Source organism: Ceratotherium simum, chromosome 17 (genome assembly GCF_057802395.1).
Source record: "Ceratotherium simum simum isolate JZ-2026a chromosome 17, ASM5780239v1, whole genome shotgun sequence".
Taxonomy (NCBI): domain Eukaryota; kingdom Metazoa; phylum Chordata; class Mammalia; order Perissodactyla; family Rhinocerotidae; genus Ceratotherium; species Ceratotherium simum.
In genome coordinates this window covers 1,491,986-1,519,349 of record NC_141916.1, presented here as the reverse complement: position 1 = coordinate 1,519,349, position 27,364 = coordinate 1,491,986, and the positions used below count along the sequence as shown (strand labels likewise).

Here is a 27,364-nt window from a genome sequence, read left to right as displayed (position 1 = left end):
CCCAGGTGCACACCGACGCACCGCTTCTCTGGCCATGCTGGGGCCGCGTCCCACATACAGCAACTAGAAGGATGTGCAGCTATGACATACAACTATCTACTGGGGCTTTGGGGGAAAAATAAATAAATAAAATTATTTAAAAAATAAAAAAATAAAAAAAATAAAACCTGTGTTAAAAAGAGCTTTAAAAAAAACCAGTTTAGTTGACTTCATAATTAACTTTTGATATTGAAAACAGAATTGCTTTTCTTAGTAAATAAATTTCTGTCACCAGAGATTGGTATTTAAGATTCTCAATAATCTTCAACAGTGTAATTGTTGTTGGTTGATTCTGCTTCTGCTGGCAGCTGTCCTTAGATTTCAGGTTAATGCTCATGTCTGAGCTGTAAACCTCGCCTTCTTCCTCCAGAGGTTTTGACAGTGAAACATGGAAGGTTGCAAAAAAGATCTTTCCTTGTTCTCAACCAAGACAGCTCTTGCCCTCTGTGGTAAACTGTACAGCTCAATTCATCGAGCCTTTAGGTGAGCAAATTAGCAGATTAGTTCTAGCAACTGGAGTCAGTGTAACTCCCAGATGGCATAAGACACGTGGTCTTTGTCAAATCCTTCCTTCAGTGGATTTTCCAGTTTCTGCGGGTGGGCCTGCGGTTGTGGAGACTTTGACTGAGGGTAATCAAGGACCCAGTGATTGATCCACTGGGAAGGTGCTTAACTTGCAAAAACATGAACACTCTTTTCCCAAGACACCCTTTCACATTTTCTGTTTCTGGAATTAGAGGAAAATTTAGAAACTCTAAGTTGTTCATTATGGTGGCAGCCATCCAGATGGAGACCCCAGGAAGCAAAGGTCCACAGACTGGCAGAGAGTGAGTACTGCCTCCTCCACCTGTGGTCCTGGGAAGGACCTTCTTTCCTGAGGAAAAACCCACGTTTAGGAACTCTGATGAATTAAACATCACGTTCCCTATCTACAACGTGTACGGGAAAACCCACCAAAGGAGTTTCCAAATTTATATATTTTATATTCAACTTCTCTCCTTGATAATGTTACACATTTAATGTTTTATTTTTATTAACCTTTAAAAGCATTTAATTAAATATGCAATCCACAAAGCATTGTTATTAAAAATGATTTGATAAAACAAATAAAGCAAAAGTCGGATTAGCCACCCCACCGACAGCCCATTCCTCTCTGCAGAAGCAACCAGCACAGTAGGTTCTCAGCGCTGAGACCAGACGGGGAGGACGCAGAGGAAATGACCATCTTCTCGTCCACCAGTAGGTTCTCAGTCAGTAGCATGACTGGCTGTGGTTAATCTGGTTTAAAGCTGTTGCTGGTAATTTTGACCAGCCTGCTTTGTTCACATGACCACAGTCGGCTGACTTTTCATTCATCCGAGTGACTCTGATTGTGCTGTTGCTGATGAAACTGAGATTTTTTTGAAAGCAAGAAAGAGATGAATTCTATCCCAGATATTTCTCACGTCTGAGTAACGTGATGACTTCTCAACTTCCGGCCAAAGTCTTTCTGTTGCACGGTGGACTCAAACGAAAAGCCTAGAAAGCGAAGGGAGAAGGCAGGTGGGGAGACCAGGCTCCCATTTGGCAAGAAGTGTGCTTCTTCCTCGTGAGAAGATAAAAAGCTGTGAGGGATCCAGCTGTGTTTTGAAATATCGTTTTCATTTCCTCAGTAAAAATTCACGAAGTCGTTTGATTAAATATAGCAAAAGGCACTTCCCATAATATATTTTCTTGAAATGTTTATAGAATTAATATTGTTAATGAAAGAAAATATATAAACAATGTTTGTTAAATTGGTTTCTTGATTCCTCTTTTCATAGACCCGATATAGGCTACCGAGTTGTCACAGACAAAGGATTTAATTTCTCGCCAGCAGATGAAGCTTTTGTTTGCCAAAAAAAGAACCATTTTCAGCTAACCATCCATATCCAAGTTTGGGGAAGTCCAAAATTTGTCAAAACCCAAATGGGCCTAAAGCCAATAGAAATGTTTTACTTGAAAGCTTTTGGGGTTAAGGTAAGCCTTTTATTTAGTTCAATTTAATTCAGCCAACATTTATGAAGCGTTCCAGTTGTCTGTTGCTGCATAACAAGCTGTCCCCAAACTTAGCAACTTAAAATAATAACAATCATTTATTTGGGTCCCGAATCTGCAGCCTGGTTAGGGCTTGGCCGTGACAGCTCGTCCCTGTGCACGGGTCACCCGCCCAGGCAGCTGGACGGGGCCTGGGGCCCGTTCCAAGACAGCTCGCTCGCGCATCTGTCAAGTTTGTGCGGTGGCTGGGGCCTCGGCTCTTCTCCACGTGGCCTCCCTGTGGGACCTCTCTCACAACATGGGACACGGGTTCTGAGAACATGTGTCCCAAGGCAGGGGAAGTGGAAGCTGCCAATTTCTTAAACCTGGGCTCAGGAACGGGCACAGCCTCACTTCCAATTGCAGTTTTGTGGTTTCCAGGGTATAAACTCGCACTTCTTTGACTAAATGTATTCTTAATTATTTTATACTTGTTGATGCTGGTGCATTTCCATATGGAGTAGATTCATAGTTTTCATCAAATTCTCAAAGAGGTCCCTGACTTAAAACAGCCGAGGAGCCACTAACCTAGTCACTGCGCCTCTTGTCCAGTTTCACAGAGGGGAGACTGAGGCCCAGCCCGCTGCCACGATTCGTCCAGAGAATAAATGGTAGAGCTGGGCTTATGGAGCAGGGAGGGTGACTTCTGAGTGATCGACAGCATTTATTAAATTATTTCCTCAGAGCCAGCTCCTTAGGGGAGGAACATCCATTATCTGCATGTTTTATTCCGATCGTTACCCTGGGCTTAGGCACAGGGACTCCCCGATGGGTCCTGATCACTGAACACATCAGCCCTCTTGCTCCAAACTGAGCTCTTAAAGCAAAACAAACAAAATAAAAACAAATGCAAACAAACAACAGTGAAACTTATTTTTCTGATTATGAAAGTAATAGGAGTCCATTGTGAAAATTTTGGAACACAATAGAAAATTATGAAGAACAGACAAAATTCATTCATATTTGGGGTCCACCATCTGGTAGCCTAATTTTTCTTTATTTTTTCTGTTATTAAAATTAATCTCATATTGTTGATAGTATATTGTGAAAATAACATCATATGATATTATTAAGGACCCTATAAAACATTGTCTACAAAGATGATGTAGTTTTCCATGAATGGATGTAACATTAACTCCTGTATTATTGCAGGTAAAACTGTAGGTTGATGAAACTGCAGTGAGCATCCATGTATGCCCATCTTTACATGAAGATAAATTCCAGAAGAGGAGTTAACACATCAAAGATATGAATATTACTAAAACTCTCCATGTAGATTGTCCAGTTGCTTTCCAAAAAGATTGTTACAACTGGAATAACCCACAAGCCATACACGACAGGCAGGCGTCACCATGTCGTCACCACTGTTCACTAACAACAAGAAGAGTTTGTAGCAAGTGCAGTTGTACGTCGCTTAACGATGGGGACACGTTCATAGAAATGCATCGTTAGGCAATTTCATCGTGTGCGAACATCACGGAGTGCACTTGCACAAACCCAGATGGTACAGCCTCCTACACACCCAGGTTCTGTGGTACTAATCTGATGAGACCACATCGTATTGGTCTGTTTTGGTCTGTTGTCGACCAAAACATTGTCACACAGCGCAGGACTGTACTGAATAAATGTCCTTGCCTGTATTTTATTGATTTTTGTCGTCTCTCTTTGTTTCTTATTAGAATGTAAGCTCCGCACGGGCGAGCATTCTTAGTCTTGTCTACGTCTCATCTCTAATGCCTCGAGCAATGCCTCGTGCGTGGCAGGGGCTCAGCAAGCGTTTATAGAACGAACGAACGAACGAACGAATGAGCGTGTACCCTCTGAGCTGCCTCAGTCCTGTGTTTTGCTCAGCTGTCTACAAGCCCACTCTGTGTTCACTGCTTTCCTGAAATACGCAGTTGTCTGGTGTTTCTGTTGCTCGATTTTACAGGAATTTGTTTCTTTTCTCCCTGGTAGGACACCACTTTCAGATGGGGCCGTTTTCTTATCTGTCTTTTCAGAGACCTGCCCCTGGGCCCAGGGCCTAGCACGATCCTTGGAAACCTTTTTGAGCACTTGAACATTATTTACTAATGAACATTTTTTATCAATAAGCCAGTTAATTTATTAAGTAATTAATTTTCTTTTTGTTGTTCCACACAGGTAGAAGCCACCAATCAAATAATTGCTATTGAACAGTCCCAGGCAGATAGAAGCAAAAAGATTTTCAATCCTGTTAAGTAAGAATGTCTTTTCTGAATTCCTTTGTGAATGTTTTAGGAAGAAGACCAATTGTTCAATTTACTTTGCTTATTTAAAATGAATCCTAGGGGCCAGCCGGGTGGTACAGCAGTTAAGTTCATGCACTCCGCTTTGGTGGCCCAGGGCTCGCCAGTTCGGATCCTGGGCGCAGACCTACTCACTGCTCATCAAGCCAAGCTGAGGCAGCGACCCATATAGAGCAACTAGAAGGATGTACAACCTGACATACAACTATCTACTTGGGTTTGGGGAGAAAAAAGGAAAAATAAAAGGAGGAAGATTGGCAACAGTTGTTAGCTCAGGGCCAATCTTCCTCAAATAAAATAAAATGAATCCCACTGTAGAAACTAAATTAGTAATAATATGTTAGTTTTATGAACATGTGCTTTTCAACAAAAATAAAGTAGGTAAAATGCATTGAAATAATGGCAAAAAAATTCCTTATAAAAAGCTCCATCTTTAAAGTCATTGTTACAATTATAAACATTTATTACCGACAACCTTGCTAACAACTTTGGTTCTTTGAGATACATTATGGTTAGATCTTTCTTTTAATTTTTCATTTGAATCAGCATGATACTGATTGAATTAACTTCAAGGTTCTGGATCCATGCTGTGCCTGCAATTCATTTTTTCTTATTTTTCAAGGCCGTGTTGGTAGATTGCCTAATGGGTTCCAAGACAGAAAGCATGTAGGACTGGGACTATCCAAAGCAATATGGTGGTCCAAAGCGGGCGTCCACCACATAGAATGGCTTGGAGTGAGATTTGCTTTTTGACTGGTTTGGCCGGGATGCAGTGAGATGTCTCAGGTTTTGACCCTGAGTCAGCCCCATAGGGCTGGACAGGAGATGGTCCTACAGCCGGGACAGACCAGCAGGAGCTCAGCCTGGCGCTCGAGCGGGAGCCAAGTGCACAGACACGGCACTACGCTTGCCTGGTGCATCTGGGCCTCCCTGCCCGGGCAGGCCGGGTGTGGGCCTCCCTGTGAGCAGGCTGCCTCCCACAGCCAGGCCAGGAGAGGGCAGGTACGGGCAGCATGCGAAAGAGGTCACTGAGAACCTAGAGAAATGGCTCAGTCAGGAGGCCAGCGCTGCAGCCACAGCAGCAGAGGCTCAAACGAAGGTGTCTTTTCTCCCCGTTGTGGAGGCGAAAGAACCGTGTGTGGCGTGGGGAGCACATGGCCCTTCTGGGTCAGAAACGCTGGCTTGCGTTTCTAGATAAGCATTTCTTGCTGCTCAGGGGTCATTCCGTGGCCTCCCCTGGCAGCTGGTCCTGACCACGCTGGGGGTGGTTTATTAAAGACCAGTGACTGGGATACACCGTCCTCATGGTGATGAGAACAGGGCAGCGCACATACTTGAGGATCCACAAACGCGTCACATACGATCAGAGACTGCGTTCTCTCAGTCTCCTGGTATTTCTGCTGTTTGTTTCAGAGTCGAATTGCTGGCCGACCAGGTCACCAAAGTCACGCTGGGCCGGTTACACTTCAGCGAAACCACAGCGAATAACATGAGGAAGAAGGGAAAACCAAATCCTGACCAGAGGTACTGGCATCCCCATGAGTTCCTGGGGTGGCCAGGCTTTATCCGACCGGCCAGAGCCCTCCGCAGGCCCCTCTGATCCTCCTCTCCACCTCCCTTGGCCACTTTCCTCCCCTCCCTGATCCTCTCAGTTTATTGCCCAACCATTTACCTTAGTCGTCTTCTTCTGTCCCCCTCTTCTGCCAGCCCTCTCTGCCTGCCTGGTTTCCTCCAGGGCTCCTGATGGAAGGCTGAGGACTGCCCGCAGTGCTCACACCTGTGTGCTAGTCACCAGCACAATGCCTGGAGTCCTGGAGCTCCCCTGCAGCCTTTTCGATTAAAAAAATAAATAAATTCTCATTGGTGACTTAGGCCTGTGGATCTCATAGTGCAGTCCCAGGATGAGCAGAGATGACATCACCCAGACACTTATTACAAATGCAAGTACTCGGGCCTCACTGAAGACCTACTGGATCAGAACCTCTGGTGGTGGGCCCAGCAGTTTGTATTTTGACCAGCCCTCCAGGTGGCTCTGATGCACAGCTCAAATCCGAGAACCACTGGTTTTAGAACATGGGTTTTGGAGTCGGACAGAGTTGAGTCTGAATATTTGATACTGACTGCCCTTTACTGGCGGGGTGGCCTTGGACACGTGACTCAACCTCTCTGAGACTCATCTTCCTGTTCTGTAAAATGGGGACGACATCCATATCCTACTCCAATAGGGCTGTTTTGGGTTCTGAATGAAATAATGTACCTCAACTGCTCAGCCCAGAGCATGACATTTTGAGTGCTCAGCAGATGGTAGCTGACAATAATAATGATGACAATGATTACTATTGCTGATGTACTTTAGATACAGGGGAGAATCTCATTCTCTAGGGCCTGGAGGATTTGCAGAGGGTTACAGAGGAAGCTGGAGCAGTACTTTCACGTAGTTCTTACAGCAAAAGCCTCTCTGAGGGGGATAGTTTCTATTTTGACTTTCAAGGAATGGTCTGATCTTAACAGTGTCTCATTGATGGTACGTGTGAAGAAGCAATTGAAATAACAGTGATGAAAATTGTCTTGGGAGCAATTGGAAGGGAGGGTCCAAGCCTTTGACTAAAGTCATGACCGGAGGCTGTGGAAGGCACAGGGTGCGTGGCCAAGAGCAATCGGGATGGGAAGGATCCATGTGGTTGGGCAAGCCCTACAGGGTCGCCCTCCACAAGGCCCAGGATGTATGGCTTGGGTGGCTCTGGACAAAGGGGCCTCTGAGGTGCTTCCGGTTGTGCACGTGGTTGTGAGTAGCGCTGTGCAGAGAGCCCAGGAATGCAGCGGGTGAGGCCTGCACCAGGTTGGCACAGATAGGCTGAGCCCAGGCCCCAACCGTGCCTCCCAGTGTGGGCTGCTTTGGGGCCTGCAAACAGCTCAAAAATACCTCCAACTGGGCAAAGGGCAGACCCAGGACAACCGTGGGTGAGTCAACTGCTCTCTCGGTTCCCAGGAGAGGCAGCTTAGAGCAGAAGAGAAAATCTCTAAGTACGCAATCTTTAAATGTGAAAAATCATGGAGGTAAAGTGCTATTGATTAACTGTTGAGTGGTATTTGATGGCATAAATTATGTCTCTGTGCCCTGACGTATTGGTCTTGGTCTGCTGTTTCTCAATTAGATACTTCATGTTGGTGGTTGGACTGTATGCTGCTAACCAAGACCAGTTCTATCTGTTGTCTGCCCACATCTCTGAAAGGATCATTGTGAGGGTAAGCTCGTTTCTTTGACTTTTCTGGCTCCACGTGCCTTTCTTCCCTGTGAGTAGCATGTGCACTTTCAGTGGCATGCTTGCAGCGTGCTGTTTCTCAGTCACTGCTGCTGCTGATGAGAGTAACAGCAGAGGCTGTTATTTTAGCTTTTACACGGTAGTTCTCAACCAGGAGAATGTTTGACCCTCAGGGTCACTTGGGAATGTCTGCAAACATTTTTGATTGTCACAACTGGGGGTGCTTCTGGCATCTAGTGGGTAAAGGCCGGGGATGCCACTCAACACATTACAACGCATGGGACAGCCCCACAGAGAATTATCCCCCACAAACGTCAGAGTGCTGTCGCTGAGAAACCCTGGTGTTCACACATGTTCTCGCCACTGGGCTGAATAACTTATCCGTTACCGCATTTCGCGTTGTTTTCTGTGTGTGTCAGGTTCTTGACACCTAGAGGACCTGCGGCTCGAGAGGGTGGAAACTCGTCTGTGATCACACAGCTTGTGGACGATGGAGCCCGGGTCACAGCCACAGGGAGGGGGCAGTGGTCAGCAGGCATTCCTCGCCCCAAAGTGCCTGGTGACCCAGGGGCACCCGGGTCCCCACCAGCACATAGGAACGGCTCAGCACGTTCTCGGAGTGAGCGATTGGTCACAGCTGTGGACCGAGTCTTGGCAGCCGCAGCTGCAGCTGTGTGAGGCCAGGCCACCACCACCGAGAATCCAGGGGCATAAGGTCACTGCGGGCCCGGCAGCCCGGGGGGCCTGTGTCATCATGGGCCTTTGCGGAGACCCAGGGAGGACACGTAACTCCGGGAGGCAAGGTGGTTCACTGGGACATGCCCACGTCCGCGGTCACCTCAGGCCTGGGGACAAGAGCTGCCAGGCGGGAAGTGAGTCTCGTCTTGCTTGCCTCGAGCTCTTCTGAAACAAAGGGCCCTCTGTGTAATTCTTTCAGTTCATTAAAAATAATAGGCCACCTAGTAGTGGAAATCTTAAAGTTTTAAAGGAGGTAAAGTAATGATGGAAATGAGGTACAACACTGCTGTGTGCAGACGTCCCAGGGTGAGGCCAGGCTGTGTGCCTGCTGGCTGCCACCTGTGGGTCTGCTCTGACCTGTGGCAGTGAGGCTCCTCCTGGGCAGAGGCGGGGGCCGTCTCCTGTGGTTGTGAGCCAGGGCAGCGGTTCCTGGCCCCCGCTCAGCAGGGTTCAGGGTCTCTGATGTCTCACCTGATGTCATCTGGGATCGCTTTGCTGCACTAAGGAAGCTGATTTGAGTCCAGTCTAGAAACCTGGGTGGCTTATGGTTTCCGATTTCTCATAGGAAGGGATAAAGACAGACGATGCCATTCTTTTCAGAGTCAGCCCTGATCAGGTATCGTGAAGGGGCCGCTCTGAGCTGTGTAACTCATGTTCGAGACAGGCAGTCCGCTGGTCACTGGTCACTCTGAATAATTTACCCGATGTCGAGGTTTCTCCGTGCCCTGCCGGCAGCTCCTGCAGAGCTGTGTTCTGGCTGCTGTGCAAGTGCTCACAGCAGCAATAGGAGGGGGAGCCCCACCGTCTAACATCCTATTACCAAACTGTTAATTGGCACCTCTCATATCCAAAGCACAATGACAATTTAACTCCTAATGGTGACTTTGAGAAATTGAACGTTTCCACAATTCATATTCAGTACGAATACTAAAACACATTAAATTATGCTCGGTATACATTGGGTGTCATGCTATTCACTGAATTTTTATTTTAAAAAATGATTGTATTCCAGATTTGATCACTTTCTTCTAGCCATAATATTTGGTTAAAGAGAATGTCCTTTTCTACGAGTGTGCCGGGTAATGCAAGGGTTACCCTATCGACAACGAGAAGAAGAATGGTAATAACACAAAGACTTCTCCCCACAAACTGGAACTATCTTATTGATGTTATTTCATTCTAACTCAAAATGCAGAAGTGAAAGTGAATGCAGACTTCTGAATCTATTTGATTGTTTAATGTTTAAACCAACCAAGAGAAAAACTGAATTTCAGAAATGGTGATATTGTTTGAATCAGTGAGTTTTAGAGGTGTCCACAGAACACATTTCCTGCCCCTAAGACTCTAGAGGCTCACAGAAGTCTCTGCATTGTGGGTTAGCGGAGCGCAGCCCAGCCTACACTCTACAGAAAAGCCAGACGCGCCCTCATGGGCTGTGGCCTGGGCCTGTTAGTTTGAGCTCCAGAAGGAAGGAAGAAGAATTTGACAATTAAGGGTGTCACAAGACCTGACCACACTAAATGGAGAACTGCAAGTTGCATTTAGCAAATCCATATTTATTTTGAGGCCTATGAATCGTTCCTCCCTGTAGCAGAGATCAGTGTAAGGGTGACTGTGTGAGGGCAGGACCAGGCGACAGTCAGGCCTTCGCAGGGGTGAGGAGACCCAGCTGTCAGAATTCCCCTGTGGGAGAGAACGGTGGGTAGGACCCAGTGACTGTTATCTGGGTTGTCAATCAAAACAGCTTTAGAAACATATTAGAGTCCTGTAGTGTAAATTGACCAATTTAATAGAAATTAAGTTTTGCTCCAAAGAGCAGATTTATTTCCCAGGTCTTTGTTTTAGGGAGCATTCCCCAGCAGAGTTCCTTCAGATCTCCTGTTAATACCTAGGCCTTCCTGCATCTCCATTTTCCTTCAAAAACACGTAATTAAACCTGGTGTGGAGGGCTGTGTTGCAAGCAGGAGGGATGATTACTTTTGTCTGCTTTTCAAAGATGCACCAGGGTTTCCTAGTTTTGAAAACTAATAAATTATTCCAGTTTCTTTTCTGGAAGAACAGAAATGGGCATGTCTCCAAGAAGTCCTCCTTTGTTGCTCTGCAGACTACACTGTCCTGAGATGGGAACCAACACCCAGGGGCAGGGAGGACAGAAGAAATAATGCAAGGATGGCAAGGGACGGGGGAGCGGGGTCATCCCAGGTGCCACCTCCATGTCCACTGGCTCCTGCCCATTTCTGACCACAAAACGCCCTTCCCTCCCATAGCGCGCGCACGCGCGCGCGCACACACACACACACACAGTCCTTCTGGAGTTCAGATGAATTTTTATTTACCCAAAGGATCAGGCGCGGAGCAATGTCTGTTTCCCTCTGCAGCTGGGATTCGACAGACCCTTGTGCCCACTACGTACGGAAGGGGTAATCCAGGAAGTTAGTTGGTATAAAGAAGTACATGTCGTCCTTAAATTTTATCAAGAAAAAGAATCCCCTGGAGAGCTTGTGAAGACTCATAAACCTGAGTCCCCCCACAGTTTTTGATCAGTAGGTTGGAAATGTCTGAGAACATGCATTGCTAACAAGCTCCCAGGAGATGCTGATGCTGCTGGCCTGTGGACCACACTTTGAGTAGCATTGGTGGAGAGCATCTTTAGGCCCATTTTCCATAGCCCTTTCAAAAAGAACAAAAATTGATTTCTTACGAGCTGCCTTCCTCAGCTCAGGCTCTCCTGTTATGCTCACTTTGGTGGCTGCTTCAGAAGCCCAAACAAGGGTAAAGCAAAGAAATTCCAGCTTTCCGTTCCAAAGTTAGTGCTAGCCTCCAATTACTCTTAATTGCTGTTTCCTGTTCCAAGCACCTGCAGGGGGCGCCACTGACACTGTAATCTTTGTGACAGTCCCCCAGAATTGTGCAACTGCAGGTGTGTTGCTGAGGAGAGCAGATTAATTGATTATAGGTTGGACAGTGGTTGCTATGCACAGCAGAGTGTGCTGAGGATGAATTTAAGACTGTTCTTCCTCATTTTTGCAGTGTTCATGTGTACATGATTTCAGGAAATTCCCACAACCCTGTGAGATAGGTAAAGAAGACATTATTGTCTTTACCCTTCAGAGGAGAGAGCTGGTACAGAAAACTTTAGTGACTGCCCCAAACTCACACAGCCAGTTTGTGTCATAACATAGACTAAAATGTTCACGTCTTCCCTAAATATAGGAGGCTGTGCGATACATAATAAAAGTATTTTAGAAACTTTAATTCATTGTGGTGTTTGATATCAATCAGCCCCCATTGGGCCACATGTGAATACAACTTCATAATTCCAGAAAGTTCTTCTGTGATTCCATTACAGTTTGCTTTCACACCTTAAGATGCTAGAGATGAGAGAAGGGAAAGAAGCTCACGTATTTTATACCAACATTGCCCATCACTGATGAGGACTCCTCTTTGGGGCCATATATTTAGAAGCTTGTAGATCGTGGCCCTTTCCAAAATGATTTGAACATATTTTAGGGACGTGAGTTTTCATCTGACGAAAGCCAAGTGAGACTGTTGCAATTGTTCCAAGAAATTAAATCTACTTCTGTCTGCTGTTCCAGTATCAAGATACCAATACGATAATAATTATCCCAAAGCTCATTAAGAAAAAAAAATCCATCACTGTCCTATTTTGTTTCCTTGAAGTGGCTCATTATGTTCAGAGTGGAGCAAAATACATCAGCATTTTATAGGGCGTACCTCTGGATTTAGCTGATGGCTCGCTCTAAAAGGATTTGAGTCAAAGCCAATTTGCCATTCACAGCCGAGGGTCTCCAGGGACCTTGGAGAAAAGCTCTTTGTTCAAGTGAATTCACACCAAATAGTGTTCAAAGTTGTTACTTTATGTTCTCCCGCTGCTCTCGTCTATCAGGTGTCAGTGTCAGAGTCTTCCAAGCAGCTCCAGGCTCAGACAGGTGGAAACGAAACAGGAAGTGGAGGACACTGAAAGTTCTTCAACTGAACCCAAACTAAGAGCTAAACTCTTTTAATTGTTGTTTTACATTGGTAACAAATGCACATGGTAAAAACATTCAAATAATACCAGGAGAGTAAAGAGTGAACACCCCGGTTTCTGTGTCTCCCAGTCCCCGCCCTGGAGGAAACCATGCTGTTGGTTTTCTGAGTGTTAATTCAGAGATAATCAATGCACATCAGGTGCTGCGTTGGCAACGTCTCCTGTACGCCCGGAAGGGAAGGGAAGACTTTGCTTTAGTGCCGACTTTTAGATGGTCAGAATCCTCACTGTTTGTCTGAATTTGTGAGAACCTGCCTCAAACACACAAAAATCAGCTTTAGAAGAATAGGTCAGAATTTTAAAAACAAATTAATTTTGTTGTGAGAGTTGTGAAGGATTCAGAGATCCCTCCTTGAAGACACTTGAAAGTAAGGTCCGAGGCTGCGGGGATGTGGGGAGGAGGGAAGGCAGTACGGCGGAAAGTTCTTCAGCAGAGAATTTTATTCAAAAGTAAAATCTCCAGAAATGTGTCTAGCCTAGTGGTTTCACTGGGATCTCCTTTGAAGATCACATTTGGCCATGGCTACGTCCAGGCACAAAAAGGCAAAGTTAGAATCATTATTTAATAATCGAAGGAAGTATAATTCCAGCTCCAGAGCTCACTAGCTTCGTGGCCGTGGGCAGTTTGTGTATCGTTTCAGTCTCAGCATCAGTAACGCCGGGACAGTCGTGCAGACCCCATGGGACGGGGGTGTGAGCAGCACACAACCAGTGTATCTGTGTCGTTCCCTTCAGCGCCATCTGTGCTCAGGGAATAGCTGAGGTGTGTTAAATGTACTTGCATGGCCCTTTGCTTGTCAATTGTGTATGCAATCATAAATAAGAAAGTGTTTTGAAACTATAAAAGGGCTAGTTAAATGCAAGGTATTTTTATTTATCTGAGCTTTAATAAATTTGTATTATTTTCTGATATAATGTTCTGGTTTTAAATTATTATTATTACTATTATTATCCCTGCAAAAATAGTCATTTTGAAGTATCTTCTTCTTCCTTATCATCCACTCGGTGTAACCGACACATTCGCAGTTCCGGATAGATTCGATAGAGGCTGGATGGTCCAAACCAAGGTGCACTCAGGGGGCAAAGCAGTCAGGGGGACCCTGGCTCTCCTGGGCCACAGAGTAATTTGGATAAGTCAGAATGTCTCGTCCAACATGTGACTCTCAGGGAAAGGCTCAGATAATGTTCTGTGCTCCTTTGCTCTGAGGAATAAAGCGATCCTCTCTTCCTGCTACTGTAACTTGAACTGTGATACATGTATGTCTCTTTTCCAGGCCTCTAACCCTGGGCAGTTTGAAAATGACAGTGCTGCATTGTGGCAGCGAGGACAAGCTCCAGAAGCTGTCGTCTGCCGTGGGCGAGTGGGAATAAACACAGAGGCCCCAGATGAAGCCCTGGTCGTCTGTGGCAACGCGAAAGTGATGGGGACGATTTTGCGTCCTTCCGACAGCCGCGCAAAGCAGAACGTGCAGGAGGTGAGCGCGGGCAGGCCTCGGGCACCGCCCCTGACACCTGGGCCGGGCGCGCCGGGCGCTCCTGGCCTCCCACGCGCCGGGCTCAGGGCGTCTCTACGTGTCACCCGTGGTGTGAGACGAACGTAGTGCTGAGCAGTTATGAGTGCTGGGGCCGTTCGGCATGTCTACTGAAAGTGTGCAGCGGTTCCTGCCCCGGAGAAGGGGTTTACCAGACAGGAGCAGGGGCAATGACAGCAGGGCGCTGGCTTCGCGAGCAGGAAGCCTCTGAGTTATCTTCCGCAGGCCGTCGCGCTTCCTTCCACGCGCTGTCATCCGCTGGAGCTCGCCTCTCCTTCCCAGCTCCAAGTTTCCATCTCCCTGCTCATCGTCCCAGCACTGACCTGGGCCTCTCCAGCCTCTTCCTCCCTGAGTCCCTGGACCAGCCCTGCCAGCCGTTGTCTTCCCCTTCATCCTCTTTCTCTGAGGAGCAGCTAGAGAAGTTCCTCCTCCTCAGTTGGGCCCTCGGTCAGTCCCACCGCCCAAGCTTCCCATCAAGACCTTTTCCCTCCATGGAGAGGCAGCCGCCTAGTGGAAATCAGAAATCAGGCCTAGAAATCAGGAGGCTGCTCCTCGGTTTTGGGCTTGCCCCAGCAACGTGACCTCGGATAAAACTCTTAACCTCGCCAAAACTCGCTGTCTCCATCTCTAAGATGGAAATGATGCCTCTCTGCCTGACCCCACCGAGTCTTATATTTTTTTAACCCATTGAGGAAGTAAGTCCTGAATTGTCTTGGAAAGTTGCAACTGCACCCTAAGGGGTTCGGATGAAGGTACCAGGTCGCCCCTGGTCCAGGCTCTTCTACCATTTAATTCTGTTCCCTTCGCTGCTGCTGCCACCTGCCCGCCTGCTCTCTCCTTGCTTCTCCTGGAAGCATTTCTGAGGCTGTGGCAGAATGGTGTTTTTAAACCTCCTTTCCTTACTCGTTTTTAGTTAACAGGAGACTTAATCTGTAAATCCTTGGCCATTCTTCCAGGCAGCATTCCTTTCCCAGTGCAAATCTGCACTGGTTTTTCTAAACCAGCCGAGCAATGTCCTCGTTTGCTGAGGGAATTCCAGAGAATGGTTGTAATTGTAGACTTGTACACCAATCATGAAGCCGCGGTTCGCGTTAGGAGAGCCGTGACTTCTAGCGGATGGGACTCAGGACTAGACAGTTCTGACAAGCGTTTCCAGGTCCCGGCCCTAGACAGTGGCCTCTGCATTTTAGAGATGGTTCAGATCACACCAGCTCAGACTTATTCTGCAGTTGGTGTACAATTCCCCGCCAGGTCCTGTCTTAACGAGATGGAAGACAACAAGCCCTCTGCTCCCTCCAGGCTTTCCCCAGAACATCATTTACCAAACGTCTTCAAATGGCGCACCTTGTTTGAAGAAAAGGTATAGTCTTAAAATAACAAGCTTCCCTAGACCTTCTCCAGTCCCTTCCAGGGAGCCTTCTGCATAAAGTGAAGAGCTGCCCTATCCAGGCTCTACCCGTGGAATTCCTGATCCCCTTGCAGCTCACAGTACCAGGTGGGGATAAAGAGAAGCCTGGTCTGCGGGGGAGAGCTGGCATTCCGGGTCTGATTCTGACAACCACTGGCCCAGGAGCTTCAGCCCAGAGAGGATCTATGCCCCTGTTTACTCCTCTGTGAACAGGGACGCTCACGTTCATTTTACTTGCGTGAAGGGCTTTTTCTAAGCTCATATATGTGAAGCATTTTTCAGCTGTACAAGGCTAAGCAAATAGATATTATTATTATTTACTTGTAAAAAATGAAAATTGGGGCCAGCCCGGTGGTGCAAGCAGTTAAGTGCGCAAGCTGCGCTGCGGCGGCTCAGGGTTCGCCGATTTGGATCCCAGGTGCGCACCGATGCAGTGCTTGGCAAGCCGTGCTGTGGCGGCGTCCCATATAAAGTGGAGGAAGATGGGCACGGGTGTTAGCCCAGGGCCACAAAAGAGGAGGATTTTTTTCTTCCTCGGCAAAAAAAGAGGAGGATTGGCAGATGTTAGCACAGGGCTGGTCTCCTCACACACACACACAAAAATGAAAATTGTATGTAACTTATTTATTAAATTATTTCATATTAATATATTTGCTCTCAACAAGTCTATCCACACTTATGAAATACATGTTTCTAGAAATCATGTCTATCCCATTCGCCATTGATTACAGACCAGAGAGACGATGGAGATGTTGACGATGGTGCTGAGAGATGTGTGACCTTCATCTTCTCCTCGCTGTGACTCAGTTTCTCAGCTTTTAAAAAGAGAGCCGTCGGGCCAGCCCAGTGGCACAGTGGTTAAGTGCGCGGACTCTGCTTCGGAGGCCTGGAGTTCGTAGGTTCAGATCCTGGGTGCAGACTTATGCACCGCTTGTCAAGCCATGCTGTGGCTGTGTCCCATATAAAGTAGAGGAAGATGGGCATGGATGTGAGCCAAGGGCCAATCTTCTTCAGCAAAAAAAAAAAAAAGAGGAGGATTGACATCAGATGTTAGCTCAGGGCTGGTCTTCCTCACCAAAAAAAAAAAAAGAAAGAAAAAGAGAGAGACGTTCTTCCAAATGTGCTGGGAAGCAGACCTTTGGTTGATCTGATTGTGAGCACAGGACTGGAGGCAGTTTCTTATCTTTAATGATGCATGGTGACTGAAGCAGGATCCTGGGCGAGCTGTTGCAAAACGTTTGGTCCAGACATGTTGCCCAATACTGTGATGGGGACAAGGAACACAGGTGCCGCCTGGGCTGGCTCTGTCTCCTCACTCACGGCAGCGTGGGTTGCTTTGTGGTTACTAAGCACAGCAGTGCTCTGCCTAGAGTCCCGGGGGAGATCGCTGGTGCTCATCTGGACACTCATCCAGGACACAGAGAAGCTAAAGCGGATGAGATTGACACCCGTGCAACTGGAGCCCCGGGAAAACAAGGTCGGCCTGAGTGGTAGCAGCTTGACTTACGCAGACGGCAGCCTCGTGTCTCCTGACATGGCTACAGGGGAAACGCAGGGGAATGTTCCTCTAACAATGGAAATGAGCCAAATCAGGGTGGAAAGGAGGCGCTGGAACCAAACGGGCGTGAAGAACGTCCATGTCATGCCAAAACATGAGGAAGTGGAAAGTTGAGTGCTTCCGTCCACTCTGCGGTGAAGGCTGGAAAGGATTACAAGCCTGAGAAGAAGTCAGTCAAGATGAAATGCTCAGAGACTGTGCTGTTTTCTCCCCCACCGAACCAGCAGTGCGTGAGTTACAGACAAAAGTGAGGGCTCGAGAAAGTCAGATGGCAGAGTCTGCCCTCAGGGCCACGAGCCAAACGCAGCTGTCACGCAGCTGCTCCTGTGGCGACACTGAGAGTCGGGCTGTGGGCGCAGGGAGAGGACGGATGAGATGTCCCTCCCTGAACAAAGCGCAGTCCCGCCGCCTCGCGCGTCTTCTCTGTGGTGCGATTCTTGAGTTAGTGATACAGAAACCTTGAGCGTGAGGGAGCTTGATGGGGACAGCCATTTGCATTCATGGTCAAAACTTTCCAAGACTGCTGTGGGCAAGATCCACTCAGACTCCGAGCCCAGTTTCCAGCTTCTCACTCAACACACACTGATGAGCAAGACGTGGCGTCCAGTGCCGGCCTGCAGCTCCTGGTCGAGGCTTCCAAGGCGCAGCCCTTGCCTCCAGGGTCTTCTGGAGGCCAGGTGTAGGCACAGGGACGTGCAATACAGGTGGTTATGTTTTCTCCGGGCAAGTCTACAGCCAGTATTAGAAACAGAGGAGCATGCTCTTAGAGAAACTGTGTTATAGAAGGTGATGGAGCCCCAAGCCACCCTCAAAAACTCCTTTGGCCCCAAATCTACAGTCATAATACTAGGACCTAATAGTTGTGTGTAGCAATATGTCTCTGGGGAGGACGCATTCAAGGATCCAACTTAGACACCAGGGTCCTTTCCCTCCGTATAGCCCAGACAGCCTGTGGGAGGGCACGCCCTCCTCTGCTTTCCATCTGCAGCGAAGGAGCCAACGTTGCCTCCTCCTCGGCCTCCACTGGGGGCTCATGCAGGAACCAAGGGGATAATGAGAAGGAGGCAGGACGCCCAAGGGCACAGGGAATGGGGGCCTGGGCAGGGCCTGGCTGGTGCAAGGCCAGGCCAGGCTGGCTCCTGACTGACCCCTGTCCTCAATTCTGTCACTGTCAGGGTCTGTTCGGCCATTTCCCCACGTTGTTTCTTTCATTCCTTCTTTCCTTCCTCGAAGGTTTCGGGTGCTGTTACCTGTCAGACACCCTGCTGGGTGCCATGCAGGTCCTGAGATGTGTGAGACAGAGGCCTCGCCCTCGGGAGTGGAACTTTCACTAAAATTTCAGCTCCACATATGGTCTGCTCAGGGAAGCTCCGGTGCCCGGGATGGTGTCTAGCACACAGCAGCTGCTCATTAAATATGTCGACTGAACGGAGGAGTTCTCAGTGAGCAAGTCACACGGGCAGTGTGCGATGGTGACCGTTCCTTCCTCGCATGGCCTGCAGGGCCTCCTGCTCTCGCCTCAGCCCTCACAGCCCAGAAACGCCACACTGCCGACGTTGGACAGACACCACTCAGGGGATTTGCTGCCTCGGGACTCGGCCCGTTCTCTCTGCCTGGCGTCCCCGTCTTGGTCTCGCCCGCTTCCCCCACCTGGGGGAGGAGGAGGCAGGAGGCAGGCAAGAGGGGAAGAGCTTCTGAGGCAGAGAAAATGCCAGAGCCAGGCCCTGAGCGAAAGGCAGGGACAGTTTGAGGACTGACGTGGGATCACCGTCCCTAGGAAGCTCCCTTTATGCCCCCCTAGGATACTTCAGACACCCCCCTGGAGCTGCCGCGACTCTCTTCATATCCCCTCATCACCTGCGTTTCTCTCATCGTAAGATAAACTTATGTGGTGAGTCTGCCTTCCTGTCTAGACCACAAACTCGCAAAAGGTGGTCATTTTTCAAGTCCCGACACCCAGTGACGTGCATAGAGTGTTGAAGGTGATTGGTGAATGTTACTTAAATAAAACTATGAATGAATGAACTGAACCAAGCTTTCTATAACAGCAGTTACAAAACAACAGTGAGCTCAAAATTATTCCCCCCGCAAATACCCGAAGGAAAGCTAGTCCATTCAGCCAGTTAAGTGTCAAGCCGCAGCCTTTGGCAGCCAGCAGAGCTGGTGCAGGACAGGGAGCCTCTACTGATGTGGAGGAGCTCTCCTGCTCACCTGACGCGTGGGTCAAGGCAGGGCTGAGGGCCGTGGCAGGGCTTTTCTTAAAACAACCACAGCAAAGCGTTGTGGGCTTGCTCTAACACATGGGTGAATGTCTGGACGGTATAACTTTAATCACCAAGAGACCATGGTGTCATAATCTACCTATGTTCTAAAGGAAAATGTAAGGAGCCCACACAGGGCTGCCAACCTTGTACTTGTTGAATAAGGTCCTTAAAGAAAACGGGTCCTGCTCTACCCTCAGTACATAACAACAAAACCCAAAGGAGACTCCGAATCAAACACATTAAGCTTTAGGAAAAGTCCATTCTGTTGTCTTCATTGTCGTCATTTTGCTGGGGCCCAGTGAAATTTCCTTGAGGAATTTGCAGTGACAGTTGGGAATGCCTTTAGCAACCTGCAGGAGCGGTGAGCTCAGAGCAGGGTACCATCACTGACGAGGCGGCCCGGAGAGAGGCCATCTGTGGGCGGGGAGGGTCCTGAAGGTCCAGCAGGTGGGCGATCTGCTACTTGAAGAAATTTTCTCCAGAAAACGTCCAAAAGCAACTCGGTGATATAGGATCACATCCAGGCCTCAGAGGCTGTTACTTGAACTCGGCACTGCGTTGCCAGTTTGTAAATACGAGGTTGACCCGTGTTTGTTTGGGGTTCATACTGCATGTTCACTGAGAGGTGATGCCGTGCCATCCTGCACAGCCGCACCCGTCCTCAGGAGGGTGCACGTTTCAGAGGAGGGAAGTGAGGCGGGAGCAGGGAACCAGGGGCTTTGCCCTGTCATGTGGACGTGAAAACTCTGGCTCGTTTATAAGTCAGAGGATGGAAGTCACAACACGAACCTTGAAACTTGGGCTTCTCTGAGGAGAAGAACCTAGGTTTCTCTTACAATAGTTTGGGCAAGAGGAAGGGCAGCCCCGTGTCAACATTCCTCATCTCTCTCCATCATGCCGGGTATTGACTTGAGCGGCAAATATCGAAGGGGTGAAACGTGCTCTTTTTAATTAAATCAGGTTGACACGAACGAACAGCTGAGGAGAATAGCCCAGATGAGGATTGTCGAATACGACTACAAACCTGAATTCGCGTCTGCGATGGGAATAGACGCTGCCCATCAAACAGGTACGCACACAAATTCCCTTTTTAATTTTGCATTGTCAACTCTTAAAACTTTAATTTCTCTGGAGGCTGCGTGCTGTGGCATTTGACAACATCTTGTTGCTCTAAGTCGTCCTCTGTGAAACCTGTCATCGCTAGAACAGAAAAGTTGAAGAAATTCCTATGTCATCTCCACTCAACCCCCCACCCCACCCCTGCACCCCGAGTCCTGGTGGAGTATTTGGAATGTACTGTTTCTCTTCACTGGAGGCCTCCTGCTCACAGAATGAGGGTCAAGGGGCCGACGACAGCTCAGATTGTATGAGGAGCAGCACAGGACAGTCATGGGATGGAGCGAGCAGTGGCAGGGGAGGTGGGTCGAGGTCAGAGCAGGGGTCAAGTGGTGTTCATGCTCCAAGGCAGGAATCCTACAGACAGAGGGACAGTTTCAAAGCCATCCTCAGGAAAAGAAAGGAAATGAAGCCAGTGCCTGCCCTACGTCTACGCACAGGGATTCCAGGGTATTCACTCGGCCCTCCCAATGTGCGGCCCAGACTCTCAAGGAAAACTGGAGAAAACGACCCTCTCATTTTTAATCCCAAGTGGCTGTTGGCTCACAATTCCTTCTTTGCTTCAAATGCATCGTAGATCAAAGCAAAAGATGAGGAGGGATAAGCATGTACTTGCAAGGTGTCCGGGTGGCTGTCGGTGGTCCGTTCTGATTAGGCCTGGGGGGACTTTCTCCAGAAAGGTCTTTTCCTGACTAAACCTATGGGATGTTTTGTGTCAAGGAATGATTGCCCAGGAGGTGCGAGAGATCCTGCCTGGAGCCGTCAGAGAGGTTGGCACCGTCACCTGTGAAAACGGAGAGAGGCTGGAGAGCTTCCTCATGGTCGATAAGGTAACCACCACCGGGGAGACTCTGCCCAGAGCTGGGCCCCCGCGGGTGGACGCCTTCCGTGGCGTCCCCATGCCGGGAACGTCCAGCCAGGAGACGGGACGGTAAAAGAACTCTTCACCAGACTGTGGAGTAAGTTGGTATCAATGATCCCACACTGGTGACTGGTACCAAAAAGAGGTCCCATAAGGGAAAAGGAGAAAGGAGTGTGCTGCAGCGAGCGTCGGAGTTCAGCGGGTCTCACTGTGGGGGAACTGGCCCTGGGAGGGGCCCTGTGGCCCAAGGGTGCTTGAAACCAGGACTGAGCATCACAAGAAACAGTGACACGTTTTCATTAGACTTTGTCCTGAAAAATGGAACTAAAACTTATGACAGTGTAATTTATCTCACATCCTATTATCTAAGTTATAATTAAAACAATGTGCTCGTCCTTGGATGATTGAAAACTGGATGAAGTGTTGATTTTTTTTGGAGCATAGTTTCTCAACAAAATTGTCTGTTTGACTTTCAGGGTGCAGTCATAAAGTGGGTCATTTTTACAAATATATTTGTGAGACTCCCCATTTTCCCCAAGGGCCAGGCTTAGTTCTTTGATATTCAGATCATTCTCTTTGGAAAGAATGTCTTGGACTGGCTCCTTTCCACCTGTGAGGGGTCCGCAGCTGCCGTCCCCTCACTTGCCAAGGCTTTGTTTGTGATTTGAGTGGTTCTCCGAGATCACATCTGTTAATTCTGTGAAGTCCTGCATCTTTTGCGAGGTTTGCACATTCAATCTGCTGCTGATTTGCTTTATGTTGCATTATTATCTTCAATGCTGGGAGGGAAGATGGATTGACGTGGGACTTGGCAGCAGTCGGAGAGATGTCGGAGTGGGGACTAATTTGTAGTTTGTCAGTTCATGGGGCAGTGCTCCCTAAACTTCACAGTGGACATGAATCACTGGGGGTCTTATTAAAATGCAGATTGCGATTTGGCAAGAATGGAGTGAGACCCGAGATGCTGCATTTCTAACCAGCCCCCAGGTGATGTCAACTTTGCCAATACTGCTGGTCAGCAAGCCACACTTGGAGAGCAAGGTGGAGGGTGCATTTTCATGTTAGGCCCGTCCACAGTCTTCCACCTATAAGCTCTCAGACAACTAATACTTAATATTGGGGTCTGGATGGCCTGCTCAGCCCTGGGTTGCAAGGGCCAAGGGGCAGAAGTCAGTTAACTTCCTCCTGCTTCCCAGGACCACAACCTTGATAGAAGAAATTCTCTGGTCTCTCTCCCAGACCTAGGCTATCGCTATAGTCGAGAGATGTATCATGAGAAATTTATTTTTAATAAAGAACTGAAGTTTCCATATAATTTACTTAAAATATATTCAGAGATATTCGTGTAGTAAAGTCACCCTCACTTTCTTGCATTTTCATAAGCTTCTGGGGGTGAGTGAAAAGAGCATAGGCACAGCTGTCAGGCTCAGGGTACAGCCTTGGGAGTGTCACCAGACTGCCAGGGTGGGCTCTTGGGGTTACTCCTCTGGTAGCAGCTCTATTACTCTGGCCGTGGCCCTCCCCTAGAACACTCGGGAAAGAGATTTCTGTGTTTTCTGTGTGGGTAACACCTGCCCTGGGCCTTATGACTGTCACTGTTCAGCAAAATAATTAGTTCTCCCTCTGGCCCAGTATCTTCCCATTGCCAGTTGAGTTGAATGGGGACAGGTGGGATTATTAGCAACAGGGGTTCTGAGGGCTGCCCTCACTTCCCCCAGAAGAGGCTACAACCCAAGATCATTCCCAGGAAGGCAAGCACAGAGCTGGGAAAGCAAGGGGTGGCATTCCTGTTCGGGGCAGCCAGATTCTCCTATCACCTGAGGAGCAATCACACCAGAGCAGCATCCAGTTCGTCAACAAGTGAACTGAGAGGAGTCCCGAAGGGAACAGTTTGATTCTCTTGGTAACAGGGCCTTGTGGTGACACCATCTGTGGAGCGTCACTCAGGCCACCCTCCTGTACAGAACCGGGCGAACATCTACCTCCACACCGTGAGGCTGGCCCTCTCCTCGGGCTCACTTCTGAGGACAGACTTCTATTGCTGGTTTAGTCCTCAGCGCTGTGGACTATCCCTCCTTCACATTATAAGTTCTTCCAGAACATCTCCTTTACCTTTTCTTGTTAAGAACTCAGGGAACATGGCTCCTGTGGTTCCTGCTCTTTGTTAATTGTAAAACAAGTGAGATGTGGGAGTGACGTCAGCCTCATGGCAGAGTGAGCTTCCCCCACTGAACTCTCCCCCTCTAAGACACAACAAAAGGACATTCAGATTCCAACGGAAGCTATTCACACGACACAGGGGACGTCTGAGGCACCCAGGCAGCCATACACCCAAGGGCTGAGGTGCTGGAATCCCCAGAGGAAGTGGAAGGAGGTAAGAGGAGCTCCCTTCCTTCCCCAAGGACTGCGACCCAGAGACTGAGACCACGTGGCTCTCAGAGGATGGGCAGGGGCGGTTCGCTGCGTGAAAACCAGTGCTCTCCAAGACCCCTCACAGCCCGAGGGGATGCCCCTACAGAGGGAGTGGAACTGTTGCGAGGGTAGTTTCAACAAGCTGGCCCCTCAGGAGAGCAGAGAGCAAGAGCGAGGTGAGAAACCTCTGAGACGGGGGAGGAGAAAGTAAGCACCCCTCCCCCACCCGGCCCTCCTTAGTGGCGCTTCAACACAGCGACGCTTCAGCTCAGCCCCGTCCCCAGAGGCAGCGGCCCCCTGGCACCCAGGCCCCACCAGCAGGGGTAGTGTGACCGCACCCCACCTCCACAGGCAGTGGCCCCCAGGTGCCCAGGCCTGACCAGCAGCAGGGCGAGCCTGTGCCCCCACACCAGAGGCAGCGGCAGCTCAGACCCCACCATGCCACAGCCCCAGCTTCCCCTGCTCCACCGTGCCATAGCCCCAGCTCCTTTGGCTGGACCGTGCCCGCCCCCAGCTCCTTTGGCTTGAGCGCTCCCCCCTGCCTCCCAGCTCCAGCTTCTTTGACTTGGCCTGTGCTCAGGCTCCAGCTGACTTGGCTCCAGCAACTTTGGCCCAGCACAATCCAGTCCCCGCTTCTTTGGACCAGCGGCGCTCCAGCTCTTCCTTCTTTGGCCCAGCACACTCCAGTTCCAGCTTCTCCTGCCCAGCGCATTCCAGCTCCTGCTTCTTTGGCCCAGCGCCACTTCAGCTGCAGCTGCTTCAACCCACCCGCACCCGAGCCCCAGCTGCTTCGGCCTGGCTGTGCTCCAGTCCCAGCTGTTCCCACGCTCCAGCTCCAGCTGTTTCCACACTTCCCCCACAGCCGCCTCCACTCAGCCACGCCTCAGATCAGCCAGGGGCCGACCAGAGTGCCCGCAGATTGAGGCGGGCCAGAATACACAGCCCTTGACCCCCACCCAGTGGCAGCAAGAGGAAACTGCAACCATATATTTTCATTATGAGGAAAAGTAAGCAACACCAACAAGCACTTTGCAAAAATACATTAAATCTCCAGACCAAAAGGAAAATGACAAGCACCTGGAAGTTAACCTGGAAAGCACAGAAATGTATAACCTTAACGATAGAGAATTCAAAATAGCCATGATAAAAAAGCTTAATGAAATACAAGAAAACACAGACAGACAATTCAGTGAATTCAGGAGTTTCTTCACAAAAGAGATTGAAACTATAAAAAAAAAAACAATCAGAAATCTTAGAGATGAAAAGCACAGTAGAGGAGACAAAGACCAATCTGGAAGCCTTAAGCATCAGAGCTGACAATATGGAGGAAAGAATTAGCAATATTGAGGACAGCAATGCAGAAATGCTCCAGATGGAGGAGGAAAGAGAACTAAGACTAAAAAGAAATGAAGAAACTCTCCGAGAAATATCCGACTCAATTAGGAAATCCAACATAGGATTATAGGTATTCCAGAGGGAGAAGAGAGGGGGAAAGGATCAGAGAACTTGTTCAAAGAAATAATAGCTGAGAGCTTCCCAATCCTGGGGCAGGAAATGCCAGTGAATGAAATAGATCTCCTAAACATATCAACACGAAAAGACCCTCTCCAAGGCATATAGTAGTAAAGCTGGCAAAAGTCAATGACAAAGAAAAAATATTAAGGGCAGCTAGACAAAAAAAAAAAAAATAACATACCAAGGATTCCCTATCAGGCTCTCAGCCGATTTCTTGACAGAAATTTTACAGGCTAGGAGAGAGTGAACGATATAGTCAAAATTCTGAAGGACAAAAACTTTCAGCCAAGAATACTCTATCCAGCGAAAATATCCTTCAGATATGATGGAGAAATAATAACTATCCCAGATAACAAAAGCTAAGGGAGTTCATTGCCACAAGACCCCCACTACAAGAAGTGCTCAAGAAGGCCCTCATCCCTGAGGAAAAAAAGAGAAAGGGGATTCAAAGTTTTGAACAAGGAGGAAAATAGTTCAACAAAACCAGAAAAATTGCAGTCCTCTATCAAAATAGATTAGCAAACACTTAATTATAAAACCAAAGATCAAGGGAAGGTAAGCACCAAGCATAAATATAACCTCATCATGTTAAACATGAACTCACAACACAAGAAGGAATACGATATGACAATGATAACTTAGAAGGGGAAGAGGAGAGGGATCGAATCAACTTAGCCTAAGCGAATAAGAGGCCATCAAAGGACTATCACATCCACGAGATTTTTAATACAAACCTCATGGTAACCACTAACCAAATAATCAGAACAGAATCACACACGATAAAGAAAGAGAAAACTAAGAGAACCCCCATACAGAACTACCAAACTGAATTGGTAGTCCGAAACACATGGGATGAGAAACAAAAGAAATGCAAAAGAACGGGAAAAAGAGCAATCAAATAACAACAACAAGCCCCCATATATCAATAATTACCCTAAATGTAAATGGACTGAACTCTTCAATCAAAAGACACAGAGTTGGGCCCGGCCCGGTGGCACAAGCATTTAAGTGCGCACGCTCCGCTGCTGTGGCCTGGGGATCGCCAGTTCGGATCCCAGGTGCGCACCGACACACCACTTGTCAGGCCATGCTGTGGCGGCATCCCATGTAAAGTGGAGGAAGATGGGCATGGATGTTAGCCCAGGGCCAGTCTTCCTCAGCAATAAAAGAGGAGGATTGGCAGATGTTAGCTTAGGGCTGATCCTCCTCACACACACACACACAAAAGACACAGAGTGGTGGGATGGATTAAAAAATCCATGTGTTTCCTCCAGGAAACACATCTCAGCTCTAAAGACAAACACAGGCTCAGAGTGAAAGGATGGAAGACAATACTCCAAGCTAATGGCAAACAAAAGAAAGCAGGTGTTGCCATACTTAAATCAGACAAAGTTGACTTCAAGATAAAACAGGTAATGAGAGACAAAGAGGGGCAATATATAATGATAAAAGGGATATTCCACCATGAAGACTGTGAGGAGGACTAGCCCTGAGCTAACATCCGATGCCGATCCTCCCCTTTTTCTTCTTGAGGAAGATTGGCCCTGAGCTAATATCCGTGTCCACCTTTCTCTACTTTATATGGGATGCCGCCACAGCACAGCACGTTGGTGCGTGCCCGGGATCCGAACCTGCGAACCCTGGGCCGCCGAGGTGGAGCACGCTCACTTAACCTCTTGCACCACCGGGCCGAACCCCAAGACATATCCCTTTTAAATATATATGCACCCAATACGGGAACACCAAAGTACGTAAAGCAATTATTAACAAATCTAAAAGGAGATATTAACAACAACACAATAATAATAGGGGATCTTAACACCCCCCTCTCATCAATGGACAGATCATCCAGACAGAAAATCAATAAGGCAATAATGGACTTAAGTGAAAAACTTGATGAGATGGACTTAACAGATATATGTAGAGCACTCCATCCAGACACAGCAGATTACTCATTCTTCTCAAGCACTCATGGAACATTCTCAAGACTAGACCATATGCTGGGAAACAAGGCATGCTTATATAAATTTAAGAAGATTGAAATCATAACAAGCATCTTTTCAGACCAAAATGCTGTGAAGCTAGAAATCAACTACAAGGAGAATACTGGGAAAGTGCCAAATCTGTGGAGACTCAACAACATGCTACTAAACAACCAATGGATCGTTGATGAAATTAAAGGAGAAATCATATCATATCTGGAGACAAATGAAAATACACCATACCAACTCATATGGGATGCAGCAAAAGCAGTCCTGAGAGGGAAACTCATAGCAATACAGGC

The 27,364-nt window shown here is 48.1% G+C and overlaps 1 protein-coding gene across 1 annotated transcript in view; it reads left to right on the top strand.

Annotated features, from left to right (window-relative positions):
- The window catches only part of MYRFL (myelin regulatory factor like), a 96,231-nt gene that overhangs the window by 34,079 nt on the left and 34,788 nt on the right, over positions 1–27,364 (top strand). Inside the window, exons 7-13 of the mRNA XM_087441994.1 lie at positions 1,842–2,037; positions 4,237–4,313; positions 5,775–5,885; positions 7,517–7,607; positions 13,688–13,888; positions 20,136–20,244; positions 21,012–21,121. Of these exons, the coding sequence (XP_087298120.1) occupies positions 1,842–2,037; positions 4,237–4,313; positions 5,775–5,885; positions 7,517–7,607; positions 13,688–13,888; positions 20,136–20,244; positions 21,012–21,121 (895 nt within the window). The remainder of the gene's footprint in view (positions 1–1,841; positions 2,038–4,236; positions 4,314–5,774; positions 5,886–7,516; positions 7,608–13,687; positions 13,889–20,135; positions 20,245–21,011; positions 21,122–27,364) is intronic.